The sequence below is a fragment of the Typopeltis vanoorti genome, chromosome 4 (assembly GCF_054136105.1).
Source record: "Typopeltis vanoorti isolate ZY-2024b chromosome 4, IOZ_Tvanoo_1.0, whole genome shotgun sequence".
Classification (NCBI taxonomy): Eukaryota; Metazoa; Arthropoda; class Arachnida; order Uropygi; family Thelyphonidae; genus Typopeltis; species Typopeltis vanoorti.
This window is the reverse complement of record NC_143552.1, coordinates 73,424,841-73,442,878: the sequence shown is the minus strand read 5'-3', so window position 1 is coordinate 73,442,878 and position 18,038 is coordinate 73,424,841. Positions and strand designations below refer to the sequence as shown.

Here is an 18,038-nt window from a genome sequence, read left to right as displayed (position 1 = left end):
ATATAACAAATTTAGTTTAATTCTTTATCCAAGTGTAAGCAAACAAAGTTTGCACCTGAAGTATCTTCAGGACTGAGGCAACTCGTGGTAAAGGGAGACTAAGCTCTCATCACTTGTCTTAGTATCTCCCATAATGCAAAGCACATCTCCTTGGGCACATGTATAATGCTATACATTAAGGGAAGGACCACTACCCAGACCAGTTTCAACCTTTATTGAGGTCTCGTCAATGGTAGCCAGATGCCTGAAGTATCTTCAGGACTGAAGCAACTCGTGGTAAAGGGGGACTAAGCTCTCATCTTGCCTTAGTATTTCATTTGCCTTAGTATTGCCTTAGTATTCAGCTTGTCTTAGTATTTCCCATAATGCAAAGCACATCTCCTTGGGCACATGTATAATGCTATGCATTAAGGGAAGGGAGACCTCAATAAAGGTCAAAACCGGTCTGGGTAGTGGCCCTTATCTTAATGCATAGCATTATACATGTCCACAAGGAAATGTGCTTTGCATTATGGGCGATACTAAGACAAGTGATGAGAGCTTAGTCCACCTTTACCCCGAGTTGCCTCAGTCCTGAAGACACTTCAGGTGCAAACTTTGTTTGCTTATACTTGGATAAAGGATTAATCTAAATTCATTATAGTCTAACCAAGTGGGAAAAAACTTCCAAAATAATCAAAGAAGTTGGAGTAGTTATCAGATTTAAACAGCGTAAAGATAGAATGAACATACCATGACATGTCGCAAAAAGGGGAATTCTAGGTTTTTGCATTCTTTGACATGCCACGTATCAAACCTGAAAAATGCACATGTACTGTCTTTTGAGCAGAAGGAATAAAGAGCAGTCTGGGAACTGATGTGAGAAATAAAAAGTCAGATTTTCATATAGCACACATTTACGTTTGTTTAATTAAGGGCAAAGGTTAGTAATGTTGAAGTATTTCTGTATGAATTTGACATTTCCTTGTGTTTTTTTATTATTTTTTATGTAATAGTTTTGAGTGTATTTTTAATATTTTTATGCTTATATTCTGTGAGACATTTTCTTCTGACCCTTAGTGTTACAGTATTTTTTAAACTATGATCTTTCAGAGGTTGAAGGAATTACTAAAATATGCCTCAGTAACTTTCCAAACCTCAACAAATTTGAGTGCATGCAACTGCATCAAATTTGGGAAGCACTCATCCTCCTCATCCTCAGATTTCAGCACAATGACGAAGACTACCCAATTCAGGTTGTTGTACCATCATAACTGTGTGCCAATTCTGCTAAGCTCTAAATCACATATCCACACCCACATCCATTCACTATCTCCATGGATACCCAGTAAGAATACACCATGCAAAGGTGAGGACTGGACACTGAGTCAGAAGACCCAGTTAGTTCTCTTTGCATTCTTATAGACTATGTGGCGATTTCTTCCAAGTTATCTAGGTTTTGACGCTTAAAGTGATTTGCAACATCTAAAGTTATTATAAACAATAAGGCATTGTTCCTGAGCTTTTGTTGCTCTCCTCATTAAAGATGGTTTTATAGATGACCATTTTGAGGCCAGCATGCATTTATCAAAAATATTAGCTGTGTCATTTTCTCCAGATTTTCTCAAAACATTTTTCAGATTTCAAATTCACTTCTTACACTGTTAACTAGATCTTAATCAAGAACCAATTTTTTTTTATTTATTATATATATATAACATCATCAAATTCCTGCCATGTACCCTCAACGGGTGAACAGCATATGATAGTACTACCTGAAAAATTTACATCATTACTAACTTGCTATCTACAATTTTCCTCAAAATCAGTCTGTTACTTGTCAAGACTCCAACATTATCAGATCTTATATTTTTATCATCTAAGGCACTTTGTGAGTTAGATGATAAAAATTCTAACTGTTGACTTACAACTCAAATAAAGACTAAGTATCTTTATTTGACTTACAACTCAAGTAAAGACTTGATATAATGTTCCACTGACACCATATCAATTCAAATATATCTTGGTCTTCCTCTGGGTTCTTTTCTTGCCAACCTGGCAGAAAACACTTGTTTTGCTAATCTTTCCTCTCCCAGTCTGTTTAAGTGACCATACCACCTGATATTAGATCTGCTAATGCATTCCTGGATGCTGACAATGTCAAGTTCTTTCCTAATATCCTCGTTTTTAACATGATGATGCCATTGATGCCATCTGTTCATGCCTCTAATCTTTCTCAGGACTCTTATATCTGCAGTCTCTAGTCTTTGGTCAAGTGTTTTACTTCTGACCCAGCTCTCAGATCCATAAGTTAAAACTGGTTTGAACACTGTCTTGTATACAGCTAATTTAGTGTTTCCGACTAATTTCTCTCTTATTCCATATGAATTTATTGACTTCCATATGAATTTATTGACTATCAATTGACTTCCCACTATACTAGCTTTGCTGATTCTGTTATCTATTTCCATATTTAATTTACTATCTTCACTAAAAGTCGTGCCTCAGAAGCTGAAATGTTTTACTTGTTCCACAGGTTGTCCATTCACAACACAGTTGACGTTTTTCAATGCTTCTGCCTATTTTCATCGTCTTTGTCTTGTTATTGCTGACCTTCATACCGTATCTATTACAACAGTACTTCAATTTAGTCAGAGAATCTTGCAGACTTGTACCGGATTTATTTAGAAGTATAACATCATCTGCATAAAGCAAAGAGCTGACATTAACATCTCCAATTTTGATATCAGGTTTAATATCACTTTCCTTCATAATGTAATCCATATAGATAATGAATAACAGAGGGGATAATGTACATCCTTGTCTCACACCAGATTTAACATTATACCATCTTTCTGTAGTTCTTTCAATTCTAACTGTTGATATAATGTTCCACTGACACTGTTGGATTCTAATTATGTAGAAAATAGAAAAAATGTTATTTGATTCAGAATCCAACATGATTTTCCATCACAAGGGCTACGTTTGTAAATATTATTTAATGTAAATAACGTAAATTATAATTTGATATCATAACTACCTTAATTATATCAAATATTTAATTATTTAATCAAAGAAATGTGTTAATGGTAAATAGATTCTGTATTAATTATTATTAAGCTATTTTATTTATTGTTATGTCAATATTATAGAAACTTATATTTGCAATATTAACTACGCATTTATTGAAAAGCAAATATTCTAATTATTCCTATTTGTGTATAAAGCTTAACGTATGTAATGACTCAATGTAGTAGTATAGCCTTGTCTAACATTGGCGAGAAAGTTTATGTTTGTCTGTTGTCATGGAGACGCGTGAAATAAACGAGCGCGAGTGGAACAGAGCGTGGGCGAAAGAGAGAATAAGAAAAATATATAAAAAGTAAGGAGAGGGGACGGAAACTTGGAAGTAAAAGGAAGTAAGGTGATAAACTAAAGAAGTAGAAGTAAATAAAAGGTTCTTAAGGGTAGGAGTTAAGTGGATAATTTTTATAAGTGAGCAAGAACGTAACGAATTTTATAGTTAGCTGAAATTGAAATCAGCAGTAATAATAGAAGGAAAATTAAAGCTACAATCGGATAAAGTAAAAAGCTGAACATTCAAGGAATAATTCTGAATGAACCCAGCTGATCTAGTATTGCAGCTTATTTCCGATTTGCCCTAGAGAGAACCTCACAGTGTTTTAATTAATTTATGAGTGGTAATAAGGATAGTTGAAGTGCCCTAATTGATGTCAAGAATTCTGAAGCGTAATTGATAGTGCTTTAAGTATAACTGCAGATAAGTTTTGTAGATGTGTTTTTATTCTTTAAGTGTGATAAGTAAATTCCAGAAGTTTGCTCACAACATAATAGATGTTCTAGGAACCATTTCCGGTAAGGTCTATCATAGTGAATTATTAACTTTAACTGCGGAAACCCTTCGTGATTGAGAGTTGGAGACAGGAATTGTTTGAAAGATATTATCAGCTATTAGATCCTGTAATATTTTGAACTTATAGCATGACTGAAAAATATGTGAAAACTAATTAGACTGGATGTTCTATTATATTCATTTAGGTGTAAAAACTTTATAACCCAGAAGCTAAGAAGGTGTATGTGAAGACTTGGAAGATTGTGCTAATGTAATTGACTTGACTTAATGTTTGACTTATTTCTATTGTTTAAAATTAGAAGTAAAATTTATATAAGTGTTATATGACCTAAATTAAATATTTGTTAACCTAACTGTTGTATTTGCCTGAAATTGTTTTTTACTGCACCGTTCACAAAAATTCAAATCTAGTGGGAATCCCAAAGAGAGAAAATAAATACTTCGGCCTGAATGAATGAAAAGACTGCTAACTAATTTTGAATTGATCCTACTATTTCATATAGACTTATCTAAGGATAGAGTGGCGCAGTATAATAGAAATTTCTCTACCCTTAGATCAGTGATCAATTTACAATTAGTTTTCCTTTATTTTATGAAAGTGACTTTTAACAAGATGGCGGATTCGAACATCAAGAGAACAACGTCACGACAACACCATACAACTGTAGCGTTTTGAATAGCTTCTCTCTTGGCACCTTGTCATATGCTTTTTCCAGATCTACAAAACTTAAATACAGATCTCTGTTATATTCCCATGCTTTCTCGACTATTTGTCATAAAGTGAAAATCTGATCCTGACAGCCTCTATTTGGCCTGAATCCAGCTTGTTCTTCACCAAGCTTCTCTTTCACAATCCTTCTCAACTGTTTCTCAAGTATACTCGCATATATCTTTCCAGGAACACTCAGTAATGAAATGCCTCTGTAATTCTCACATTTAGTTTTATTTCCTATAATAAATTTAGTTTAATCCTTTATCCAAGTATGAGCAAACAAAGTTTGCACCTGAAAGTATCTTCAGGACTGGGGTAAGGTGGTACAACACCAGGGCAACTCGTTGCAAAGGTGGAGCAAGCTACCAACACTCCAGTCTCAGTATCGCCTATAATGCAAAACACATCTCCTTGATTACTCTGGATTTAGAGAAAGATGTTGAAAGTTTATTTTTCACTTGGTTAGAGTATAATAGATTTAGTTTAATCCTTTATCCTAAAAATATCCTAAAAATAAACTTTCAACATCTTTCTCTAAATCCAGAGTAATTTATTAAAAAAGGGTGGCACACCATTCGACAACTCCTATAAGTGGAGATGACCTGCGAATGCTTCTGCCTGGTATCTCAGCTTGGGCCTGGCTCCCACTGAAGAGAACTCAATAAAAGTTGAAACTGGTCTGGGTAGTGGCCCTTCCCTTAATGCATAACATTAGACATATCTGCAAGGAGATGTGTTTTGCATTATAGGCGATACTGAGACAGGAGGCACACCATTTGACAACTCCTATAGGTGGAGATGACCTGCGAATGCTTCTGCCTGGTATCTCAGCTTGGGCCTGGCTCCCACTGAAGAGACCTCAATAAAGGTTGAAACTGGTCTGGGTAGTAGCCCTTCCCTTAATGCATAACATTAGACATATCTGCAAGGAGATGTGTTTTGCATTATAGGCGATACTGAGACAGGAGTGTTGGTAGCTTGCTCCACCTTTGCAATGAGTTGCCCTGGTGTTGTACCACCTTACCACAGTCCTGAAGATACTTTCAGGCACAAACCTTGTTTGTTCACACTTGGATAAAGGATTAAACTAAATTTATTATACTCTAACCAAGTGAAAAATAAACTTTCAATAGTTTTATTTCCCTTTTTATATATGGATACTATGAAAGTTTTACTCCAATCATCTGGGATTCGTCCCTCTGTCCAGGCATTCTGAACTATGCACTGCAGCCACTGCAAGACTTTTATACCTCCATACTTCAGTATTTCTGGTCGAATATCATCTACTCCCACTGTCTTTCCACATTTCAAGCCTTTGATGGCTTTTTCTACTTCAGGTATGGATATGTATTCCTGACTGTATGCCTGTTTAGTGTTTTTTTACCACTGTGCTATCACTGCTTGTTTCATTTAGCAGTTTTTCAAAGTAATTATTCAATGCTTCAAGGATATCTTTTTCTCCAGTTTTCATGTCACCTTTATCATCTTTAATTCCTTTTACAACACTCTTTCCTCCATTTCTGAGCTTCAACAACCTCCAGAATATCTTACCACCTTCTTGATATTTATGTTCTATAAAATATTTTATTTATTTTTTGGTCATTTGCTGTTTCCAGTAATTTATTCTATACATCTCCCAGCACAAATTTCACATTTTGAGATTTTATCCAAAGTCTACTCAAAACTGTTCTCCCATTCAAAAAAACTGTTCCATTCTTGTCCAGTGTCATACTTGTATGTTATGTTAATATTAGTTATGCTTCCTTTCTCTAATCCTTACTGCTTGAAAAATCAGTTTTTTTTTTTTAGAAACTGATCTATTTTAATTTTGTTACACCAAATATGTCACTCTCATGCAGTTTATGTATTTTGGTAATTCCTCAGTGCTCAATCTCTTATGGATTCTTTGTACATCAATGGCTCTTATCTTCATCTCAGGTTGGAAAATCAATTTCCAATGTTCACCTTGGTTCCCCCAGACAAAAACAGTAAGAGATCTTGTTTAAATGTTCCAACTAGAATAATGTAGTACCACCATATTTGCAATTAATACAGAATATAATTTAGTCAGTAAGTATTCCCAAATCATTCATTTAATTAGTATCTAAGCCAATATACATCATAGAAAGGTGAGGGTAGAACATTGGTCATTAACTCCAGTTCTATACATTCCTTACAGTCAACTAGGATGTCACTTCTTTTGGGCAAACTCTAAAATTAGTTTCCAGATGAAATAACTTCCACCTTGGGCTTATCTTTGGTTGAAAAAGATTCTTAAAATGTTCCTTTTTAAGAACTTTGCTAGGATTTTCTTTGTCTTTTCAGCTGAAGAGCATGTGTCTCATCTTGTGTTTGCCATGGAGGTATGCAGTTTCATGATAAAAAACCAGACATCAGTTTTTCTTAAATTTGTTGGACTTTCCTTTATTTTCAATTAACATATTGCCATATTCCTTACAAATCTTTCGCTTGCACTCTGGCAGAGTTGCAAAAATATAAGTTGAGACGTATAAATAAGTAGATGATTTGCTTCTGTCTGTGTATGTGTGTAGCTTACATTTCTGAGGGCATGGTTATCATAATTTGTTAAATGTATAACAAAAATCTATATTAAGTAGGATTACAAAGCAGACTACAAAGTTAAATTTAAATTACTTAAAGTAATTTAACTGAATAATGCATCATAAGAACATATACCTTTCGTTCTGCAAATCCAAAAGACTGAAACTGAACAACAGTAAGTAAAGGTTTAAAGCTAAATAAATCACGAAGAACAAGATACATTCCTTCAGTAAAACGAGCAGGATCTTTGTTAAATATAGGTAATTTTAAACCTTTCTCATTTATAAGATGGGCTACAGCTGGACTATACCACTGGAACAAGTAATCATACACAGGCAAATAGCAATCTGTGTCACCATCTGCAAATCTGTAAAAGATAATCCATACATTTTAAGATTGTCAATTTGTTTTTGGTTATATAAAAATACTCTATTTTCTCCTACAGAAAATATGAAATCTTATATTACTTTATTAAATATTAAACTTGATGAGAAATTTAAAAAAAAAAAAAAACTAGAATTCGGTGCATTTTCTATCAGTTCATATAGCTTAATATGGTAAAGAACATGAAACTACCATACTGTTGGATACCATAATTTAATTAACCCCCTCATGCATGAATTTTTATATTCATTTATAAAAAATTATAATGCTGATACAGTACCATTTAATCTTCCAGAATTACCATGAATTCATTAATTTCACTAAATTTGTGTCCTGTATATGTTAAAAATGATGTCCTCAGATGAGGACATCATTTTTATGTGTCCACATATGAGGCCCTTATGCATGAGAGGGTTAAACTCTTTCAAAACACAAATGCATGTACACACATACAGAGAGAGAGAGAGAGAGAGAGAGAGAAGGGGGGGGGGAGTGGTAGATTTTCATTTAAATAGGGCTCTTACATATAAATACCAATCAAAAAAATTTCAGGCAGCCAAAAACTTAATGTGAATTAGTATACATTTAACTTCATTCCTATAAACAGCTGGCTTCTCTAATTCATTCATATCATACTATCATGGAAATTTCCTTCCCTAAAGTAAAGTTGTCAAGAAATCATATTCTTGTTTAAAGCTATTATAAAATCACATGCATATCACAGTAAAAAATGGATTTATTATACAGATATTTTGTCTTATGTATCATAAGACATTAGTGTGAACCGAAAATGACAATAAGGAATAGATAAAAGAAACAGCAGAGTACATGTTTATTATTACGTGACACCTCCAGGGAGTCCAAAGACTCATCGAGGGAGAGCACCTACTCCACAACTTTCTGTCTCCACCACTCAATTCAACAACTACAATGAACTGCAACTACACCAATGCCATCTACCACTCACCACTAGTATTTTCACAGGCAATCACAAACATCCATGCTCACAGCAGGATTCAAACCCACAACCTTTTGGCTGGAGAGCGGATACACACTCGGCCAACCAGGCTGGCATGTTACAATGGAATCCCTTTATTTATATAGTCATGTGTTCATTACTATTGGACTGATAATGAAATTAAATTAGATAATTTAGAGTTAAATTGTATTCACAAGAGTTTTTTTTTTATTACAGTTAAGAATGACAATTTCCCACACTTTAGGAATAGTGAGGCAGTTGTTAATTGAGGTTAGGTCGATGAAGGAATCCATTCTCATATTGTTCTACCAAAAACCAACTTTTACATGTCACTATATCCACAATACATCCACAGCCCACCATCCATCTCAAAAATATAGCATCATTAAATCCCTAGTGTCTTGAACACACAAGATTTGTTCCTCCAAAGGATTGCTTAAACGAGTACTGAAAACTATCAAGCAAACAGCCTCAGCCTTAATAAATGGATACAATCTGAGAATAACACAGAAAATAATTAACTCTCCTATACAGTAACCTAGACTAGAACTAGTCCAGGACTCCTATACCATAATTTTTGCCACTGAACAAGTGGCAAAAATTATGAAACTATAAATTCATCACTACTTAAAACCTTAAAGCCAAATTCATAATCTGCACCTTCTTGAAAAGAACCTCTCACCACTGATGCTACTTGGCATATGCAAAATACTACATTCGTGCAGCTTGTCTTACTACAGACAAGGAAGATCATGTCAACAAAAGCATCAAGACCACATCCAATTCATCAAACCTGTGGTAATTTATAACCAAGTAAAAAGCTGACTTAGCACAACAGGATTGAAAACATCAGCCACATGATCCAATGCAAAACACCAAACTGTTACATAGATCCAATATATGTTCATGTATAAACATGAACGTTTATACAAGCTGAAACCTCACTATTCCTAAAGTGTGAGAAATTGTCATCCTATAATTTTACTCAAAATTATCCGATTTAATTTTATTTTCAGCCCAACAGTTTAACCAACAAACACAAGACTGTATAAATAGAGAGATTACAATGTAACGCTTTCACTCTACTGTTCTTTTATTTAAAACTGGTTCTCTGTCCACAGTGATGTCTTAAGATACATAAGACAAAATATCTATATAACAAATTCCATTTTTTACTGTGGTACACATATAATAATGGATATATAACAGGTTTCGTTATGCAAAAAATTAAAGCTATTGTGTTTCTTGGCCACTTTAATTTAATTTATAACCAAGTAAAAAATCTATCTACTACTTCCTTTCCTGAAAAACACCATTCTTAAAAACTATTTTTTGTAAAACCTGAGAGCAATGATTCCTAGAAACCATAGGTTATCTATAAAGAGTCAAACATTTCAGCAATACAGATACGTAAAATAATTCTAATCATCATGATATACTCCTCCCTTTCGAAATAATTTCCTACATCTTGAAATTAGCCCATATTCTGCAGCCTATTTTTACAAAAAAAAAAAAAAATCTGCTATCAAACTGTCATTCCAGGGCTCTCAACTTGGTTCTTTTAAAAAATAGAAAGGTGCCAAGAATAATTTTTTCTATATGAAGCTATTCACAGCTAACTAGTTAATTGCAACTATGGATTCTGCCATACAATCTCCTTGGCTTATATAAACTCAACACATGAGGGTACAAAACCTATAATACCATACTGCTGTGTATGAGCAAGTGCTTAATGGGAAAGAAGGTATCTACTAAGACAAATTTCTTGAAAAGATGGCGAGAGGGAGTATCCATTGAGGAAAAAGAGTATGGGGAAGACTGTTATAAGAGGTAGAAAGAAGGAAAAAAGAAATTAATGCAACATGTTTAGAGACGAACTGTGTGTGTGTGTGTATGTTAACCAATGGCTGCCAACGTTCATGCACAAAGGAAAAACAAAGAAACGGTAGTGGCCAGTTCAGTGAAAGTGGTCAAGAAGTTAAAAAAAAAATAAAGCAGAAGCAGCATATATGAGAAAATGAGAGAAGAAAGAGAGAATGGGGGGGGAGGGCATCTATTAAGTGAACTGCTGTCTTCTGCATATAGTCCTTATTAGGGAAGTTTTGGATGTACTACACTAAATTTAAGAATAATATTTTGAAGTTGGTCACATTTGAGATTCATATCTGAGAAAATGTTAGTTGAACAAGAGAGAATTAGTGTTTTGAAAGAAAATGAATACCAAGTTTTTCAATATAAGAGTTTTGATTATTAATACCTTGAAACCACATTTGTAGTTGAGGATATCCAGTGTTTGTATCTCACCATCCATTCTTTGCTAGACAAAATTATTTACAACTAAAGTTTCTGCTTCATAAATCTTCTGCTTCATATACTTCATATATGGTGGTCACCTAAATTTTAATTGATTCTCAAGTTCCAGTAATGTCCTCCTGCAGTACAAATAAACAAAGTAAAAAAAAAACATATGATCATGTTTTTATGAGCAAAAATATAAAAACTAGTTGACTTATACTTTCATAGGTGAGTCATATCTTCAGAGATGTGATGGTGAGATATTGCACAAAGCAGGAAGCCAGTAAGTATTAGATGATCTGATTGCACCAGATATCAGTCATAGCTGATATCAGTGTCGAGCTTTGTATGTCAACTGTTGAACTAAACAGGTGACCAGTATTCAGCTACAAATACCAATTCTGAAGCTGATGTGTATAAGGTGGTAGCAGAGGATTCACAAAGTTTCAGAATGATGTTATTTTGATCTAGAAAGGACAGAAAAATAAAAACACCATGGTGGACACAAGAGGTTAAAGAGTGATAATACTGTTACTTTTAGTACAACATGAAAGACATCATCTGTACAATGAGACATTAGTATCAAGACTACCAAGAGTTTTTCTGATATTCATCTGATAAAAGATTAAAGAAGAGTCAGAGCACTTGAGAGATTAGGAAGTGACTAGGAGGATATCAACAGTTGATATCATGATGGGTAGCCTACTATCTTCAGAGTTTCCTACTAATGTTGAAGCTGTCTGAGGCTCCAGTCTCTTCCTCTTATCTCCCCAATATTCAGAGCTTCTCTAACTCTTTTTACTGAATATTGAGAAAGTAAGTTGGAAAAAACTAGAACCTCAGGAAGCTTCAAACATCAGTAGGAAAGTTGCAGATGGCAGCAGCTCCACATGACATTCAACTGTATCTGAGTAATTTTAAATATGCAAAATTACAGATGTTCTTCTTGCTAAGAATATGACCACAGAACAAATACAATCAACATAGGTTGATTATTTGCTGAAAAAGCAATGTACACACACACACACGTGTACATTGCTTTTTCCCGATAAAAACAATCCATCTAAAAAAACTGCTGGTATAATGAACTGGGAATGGGCAGGGAAGGAGGAATTCACAGAACGTAGGTGAGCAAAGTAAAGACAGAGCACATAAGTATATGCAGGTTCAAAGGTTTATAAAAGAATTATAGACAGCATCAAGCATTCTTGGAGGGAGGGGGGGCCTTCCTAAAGGATATGCAGATTTGGGATTTATATATTAGGAGTTCTACAGGTGAGAATTAGGGTCTTGAAAAAGAGAACAATTAAGTTTTTTGCAGGTTAAGAAGATTAGTACAGATGCAATGTCTTCTTAATCTGCTATCATTACATATGTAAATCTTCATAAGAGATATGATAGTTTGGCTAATGACAGTACCATCCATTCCTCTTTTTTGCTCATAACTTGCATGCTGAAATGATTCAAGCTTCAATATCCAACTATTATCTTAAAAACACTAATCTATTATCTTTCTCCAGCTGGTCGAGGATAATCCTGTCTCTTAAGCAAGATCTCACTATACTCTTGCTTACTTTTGGAGATCTTCAGTCAAGATTATAATTCTCATGAATGAAAAAGAGGAATAGAGGATACTGTCATCAGCCAAACTATAGTTAGGATAGCGTGAGCCAGAGCACAGTCCTGGAATACTCCAATATTGATAAAGAATTCCAAAGAGAAAAAAGATACCAGATGCTGGACATACGAGACAATTTGAGACTTTACCAACCAAACAGTACTTTCTATTGGCTTAAACCACAAATATATATGATGGTACAATATGATATTTCATGCAGGCTAGGATATTACCCAGTTAAAAAGGCTACCACGGTTTTCATCAAGAAATCAGGGCAAACAATAAAGTCAGACACTGGAACAAATTCAACATCTAGAAGAATGAACCCAATGTCAGAAGTTCTGAAGATAGGAACCATCAACACAAAGAGCATTAATAAAAATGAAGTCAAACTTGCAGAAATGGAAAAGTATCAAGTGAACATAATTGGCATTATTGAGACAATGAAAACAAAAACAGGTGAGAGCTTATTAAATAATAAGCATAGGATGTTATATTTGGGCAATAACATTCAAGGAAAGGAAGGAAGGAGTAGTGAATAACATTCAACATCAAACAGGGAGATAAACTTCTTGATTGGAAGGTAATTTCAAGTGAAACTTATTTGTGCCTGTGGTCCCAAAGCAGGTTCTTTTATGTAACAAGTGGAGGAATTTTTCAAGTCATTAGAGCAGGCAGCTAACATAAAGAAAATGGGAAAATGGTCCTTATTGGAGATCTAAATAGAGTAGAAAGTGAATCCCACCAAGCATATAGAAACATTTTGGTATTATTTGAAGAAAAGAGCAAGGCTAATAATAATGGTAAGTTTATCTGCTGGATTTCTGCTCAGGATATGGACTAGTCATTACGAACACCATTTTCCAAAATAAAATGTATGAAGTTTTCTTGTTATAAGTTTTAAATTAAAGTTGCCAAGAAATTATATTTTTGTTTAATCCTTTATCCAATTGAGAGCAAACAATGGTTGCACATGAAATAGCTTCACAACTAGGCTACTTATACACAGACTAATAAAATCACATTAATTGCCTATGTATACCATAATGCAAAGTACACATCCTTTCAGACATATATAATACCATGCATATATATAATAATAAGAGCCACTGCCCAGATTGGTTTCGGCCTTTACTGAGGTACTATTAAGGTGGGGGGGGGGGATCTCTCTCTCTCTCTCTCCAAAAACTCTTAAGTGATCAACAGGATCACTTTAAATCTCACTGAGTAACCCCAAAACGATCATTCATAAACTCAAACTCTCATTGGGTGGCTCTATACAGTAACAAGTTCTGTACAATCAAACAGAACTGCTCTACTCCAAAATCAAGCCAAAGACAAACATTAATAAAATATCAATGAGAGACAAATCCAGAAGAGATACCAAAGTTTGACAATTGACAATTATGTCTTTAGGAGTGAAGCAAGATGCTTTTCAATTCCCCGCTATCTGTTGTGGTTACAGTGAGGGTAAAATTTATGAGCAATTTGCTTGCCCTGAATGGGCATGGAGATTATGTATCACTATGGGATGCTAATATAGCTTTTGGTCTTCTATATTTGAATATGTCCATTGGATTGTATGCTGCAGCTTGCTGAACCAAATCGTTGGGATGCGTGGATGTCTTTAGGAAAAACTTGATTGCTAAGGATTGTAGAAAAGAGAAAATATAGGGAATATTTGTGTCTCTGTGGAGTTGATTGTTTCTAACATACCACGGGGCGTTCAGAATCATTCTAAAGCACTACTTGTTCTGCACTCGCTGTATTTTGATAATATTAGCATTAGAAGTGTGGCTCCAGGCCGGAGAGGCATAGATGAATCGTCATCTGGTATAGTTGCAATTTGATTCTGTTGCTGAGCTTGCTATTTCTATTAATTAGTGGATAGATCTGAGCTATGGTTTTAGATGCCTTTGTGCACGCAGATTTGGTATGCTGATTGAAAGATAGTTTTTGTCAAGAATTACACCCAGGTAATTTGTTTCTGTCTGCCAGGGAATTTTAGTATTGAATAGTAACACATCTCCTACAGGAGACATTGGCCTTTTTGAGAAAAGAATGGCTGAGCTTTTCTAGGGGTTGACTTCCAATCTCTACTTAGAGAACCAACCCTCCAGCTTTAGAATGTTTTCTTGAAGCTTTCTGGTAATGAAATGGGGTCTGAGAGATCTGGTTAGTGTTGCCGTATCATCCGCATACAGGGCCAAAATGGAAGTCATCGGATTGTGCGGGATGTCTGACATGTCTGACAATGGAGCCAGTAGAGATCCCTGCGGCACTCCAGCAAAGATGTGGCGCAGTGGGAGGATGTAGAACCATTGATTTTTACTTGCATTGATCTATTCTGAAGATATGAATGGATTAAATGAACCATTTTTAGTGAGGTACTGGATGAGATAAGTTTGTACAGGAGTCCAAAATGCCAGATTTTGTCAAATGCTTTGGATAAGTCTAGGAAAACAGTGCCTGTGCACTGGCGCGTTGTAGCTGGTGGTGATGTATTCGACAATTCTGTGGATTTGCTGGGTAGTACTATGGTGTGGCCTAAAACCAAACTGTTCTTTAGGGAGGATGTTTAGGTCATTTACTGAGGTTTGGAGTCGTGAGAGGATGACTTTCTCTGCAACCTTACCCAGATTTGAGATGAGACTGATTGGACGATAATTTTGCAGTAGGTGTGGGTCTTAGCCTGGCTTATGTATAGGAATTACGTCAGCCAGTTTCCAGGTGGAAGGAAAATAGTGAAATCTTAAAATTGCATTTATTATACTGGTCAGGTGCACTACTACTTTTCAGGAAAGAAGTTTAATTTCCCGATTGGTAATGCTGTCTGGCCAGGGCTTTTTTGTTCTTTAATTTTTTAATAATGTCATATATCTCAGCAGGTGATGTTGGTGCAATATGATCAGTGCTGGTGATAAGAAGTTTGAGTGAGTGTCTGACCTTGCTATGAATCTTATATATGTGGTCAAAGTCAAGGTTTCCATATGAAGGCTTGCATTGCTCCTCTAAGTTGTATGCTATAACTTCTGCTTAGTCTATATCTGTGTGAGCAAGGCCCTGGTTAGAGAATATTGGGGGAAGGGATCTGTCTTTGTTTTTGATATTTTTCAGTAGTCCCCAGATGGAATGAATCAGTAGGCAAAATGAAGGATAACTTTTCATCCCATACTTGGTCTCTATGAGCTTTGAGTGCATCTCTTACTGCCCCATTTAATCTGTTTAGATTTATTTTATCTTGTGGTGTACACGTATTACAGAATCTTTTCCTAGCTCTGTTTTTGTCTCTGATCAAGTTCATGATGTCTTCAGGCAAACGATCTGGCTTGTGGGCAGATTTGTAGGAGGAAGCTACCTTTATAGCAGAATTAATTTGTTGTGTGAGATTTGTAACTGCAGTTTCTACTACTTCTTTTGTGCATGTGTGAGGAACAGGTCCAACATAATCCTTGAGTGCAGCTGACAGTCTTTCCCATGCAATGCAGGAGTGAGGAGGACACAGGTATTCTTGATTTCCCAGCTGTAGTAGAATTGGATTGTGATCGGATGATAGTTCATCCATAGATATGATGCTGTATTGAAGTTTAATATCCTGCAGGATAGCTATATCCAGGATGTCAGCAGTGCCGAACGTACCGAGATGAGTTGGTTCGGTGAGGCCTGCCACAACAGCATTGTTTGATCCTAAGTAATTGGAAAGGATGCAACCATTCTTGTTTGTGGTTGTACAATTCCATGCAGGATGCTTGGAATTGATCCCCGGCAATAATGGTGGGCTCTCTGATGCATAAGATGGCATTTAGATCAAAGTGAAGTAGAGATTTTTGGGGAAGGTTGTAAGCTGAGTAGATTTTCGGTTTGCCAGTGGAGCTGGTGACTACTTCCACTCCTGTGATCTCAAGTTAGAGGTTGAAGGATTGCTCACAGAGTGGTGCTTAATGTAGCTTTTAATGAAGATGGCAGTGCCACTACCTCTGTAGAGTAGTCTGTCATTTCTGTATAGGTGATAGCCCCTTATTGTAGGACTGTCTGAGGGTCTTAAATGAGTTTCACTGATTAAAATAACATCTGGTTGATACCTATATGTGAAATCTCGGAGTTCCAGAATTTTGTTTTTGAGGCCATTTACATTCCAAGCAACTATCTGAAGAGATGCTGGAATGAGTTTGTTACTATTCATTTTTGAGAGCTGTGAGGATGACCTGCGTTTCACAAAGAAATCTTTTAGTGGAGGTTTCAGTAGGGTTTGATAGGCTGAAATTTTGTAGCATGTTTGCTACAAAATTTCAGCCTATCAAAAAAATAACAGCTGTTAGGTTTTTAGGTGACTGTTGGTTGATTTTGTTCTGGAATTGGTCTAATTGTACGGGTCACATCAGCATAACTTCTTGTTTGCTTTTGGGTGTCTCTATTATTGGAGGCCTCCGACTGTGGCTGCTGAGTCTCCGGTTTTGATGTCTGGGCCTCTGGTATTCTTGTACTGTAGGAGGAGGGCTGATTGATTGCCTCCATCCGTCTGTTCCTTGGGTGCTGAGTACATCCTTTGTAGTTCGCAGGATGAGGGCCACTGCAGTTGGCACATTTGGCCGAAGTGGTCCTTGGCTTTTTGCAGGTATTGGTTGGGTGGCTGTCTCCAGATTTTAAATATCTATATTCCACTCTGCATAGATTCTGGGTATGTCCAAACTTCTGGCACCTGTGGCACTGCCCAGAAGATGATCTTTTACGGAGTGGTTCCGGTGTGACTATGAGACCACAGACTGTTTTTAAGTTGTAGATATCCTTGTTTATTTTATGAATCTCAACAAGGACTAATGGCATGGGAGTCTTGTCTGCTTTGTACATTCTGCTGACTTTGACTGGAGGCAGATCCTGAGAATTTAGGTCAGCAACTATTTCTGCTGTGTCAATGTCGTCACAGACACCACGAAGGACCACTTTTAAGTTTTTTTCAGAGCTGAGCGCAAAGGTATGATACTAGACGCCTCTGTCGTCCAGTTCTTTGGTCAACCTTCTATAGTCTATCACTGTTGCTGGCTGGATCTTTATGCCTTCTTTCGTGTTTTTGGCCTTAATTAAGCCAATATGCAGATTGGACATTGTGGATCTTAAAGCTGCCCACCGTCCGAACCCTGAGAATCCTGATCCATTTCAGTATTGTCATTGTGCGGTTCATCTGTTGTTCTTCGTTTTTTGCGTGCACACACTTCTACAAAGTCTGAAGGAGTAGAAGGCACCGATTCTAAATGATCTTCAGCGACAACGTCTGACACACATTCGGGGGGAAACGTGTCATACAACTTCACTTTTCCCGGCCAATTACCACTCAGCAGCTTTCCTAGGCTGAGGAATTCCATGTATACTTCCTCGAATTTGGTCTCATTCAGAAGTTTTGCCATTTCAATAATTTAAAATGTGTTAAGACACAGATGGAGAAAGAGTAGGGATTTCTCAGGTGTCCCGAGGAGGTAAAGATAATCCTGTAGACTTTCGAGGGTCCACTAGCAAATCCCGTAGACACTCTTAGGTGTCTACCAGCAATAAAATGTTAATATAAGAAACAAAGGCAATACCAGCAGCAGTAGCCCTAGCGTATCGCCCTTGTAATTACAAATGACTTAACTGGATAAAG

At 36.0% G+C, this 18,038-nt stretch overlaps 1 protein-coding gene across 1 annotated transcript in view; it reads right to left on the bottom strand.

Moving 5' to 3' along the window:
* LOC150107414 (centrosomal protein of 44 kDa-like) overlaps positions 1-18,038 on the bottom strand; it is a 69,346-nt gene that overhangs the window by 41,364 nt on the left and 9,944 nt on the right. Inside the window, exon 2 of the mRNA XM_090391281.1 lies at positions 7,263-7,494. Coding sequence (XP_090247407.1) covers positions 7,263-7,494 — 232 coding nt within the window. The remainder of the gene's footprint in view (positions 1-7,262; positions 7,495-18,038) is intronic.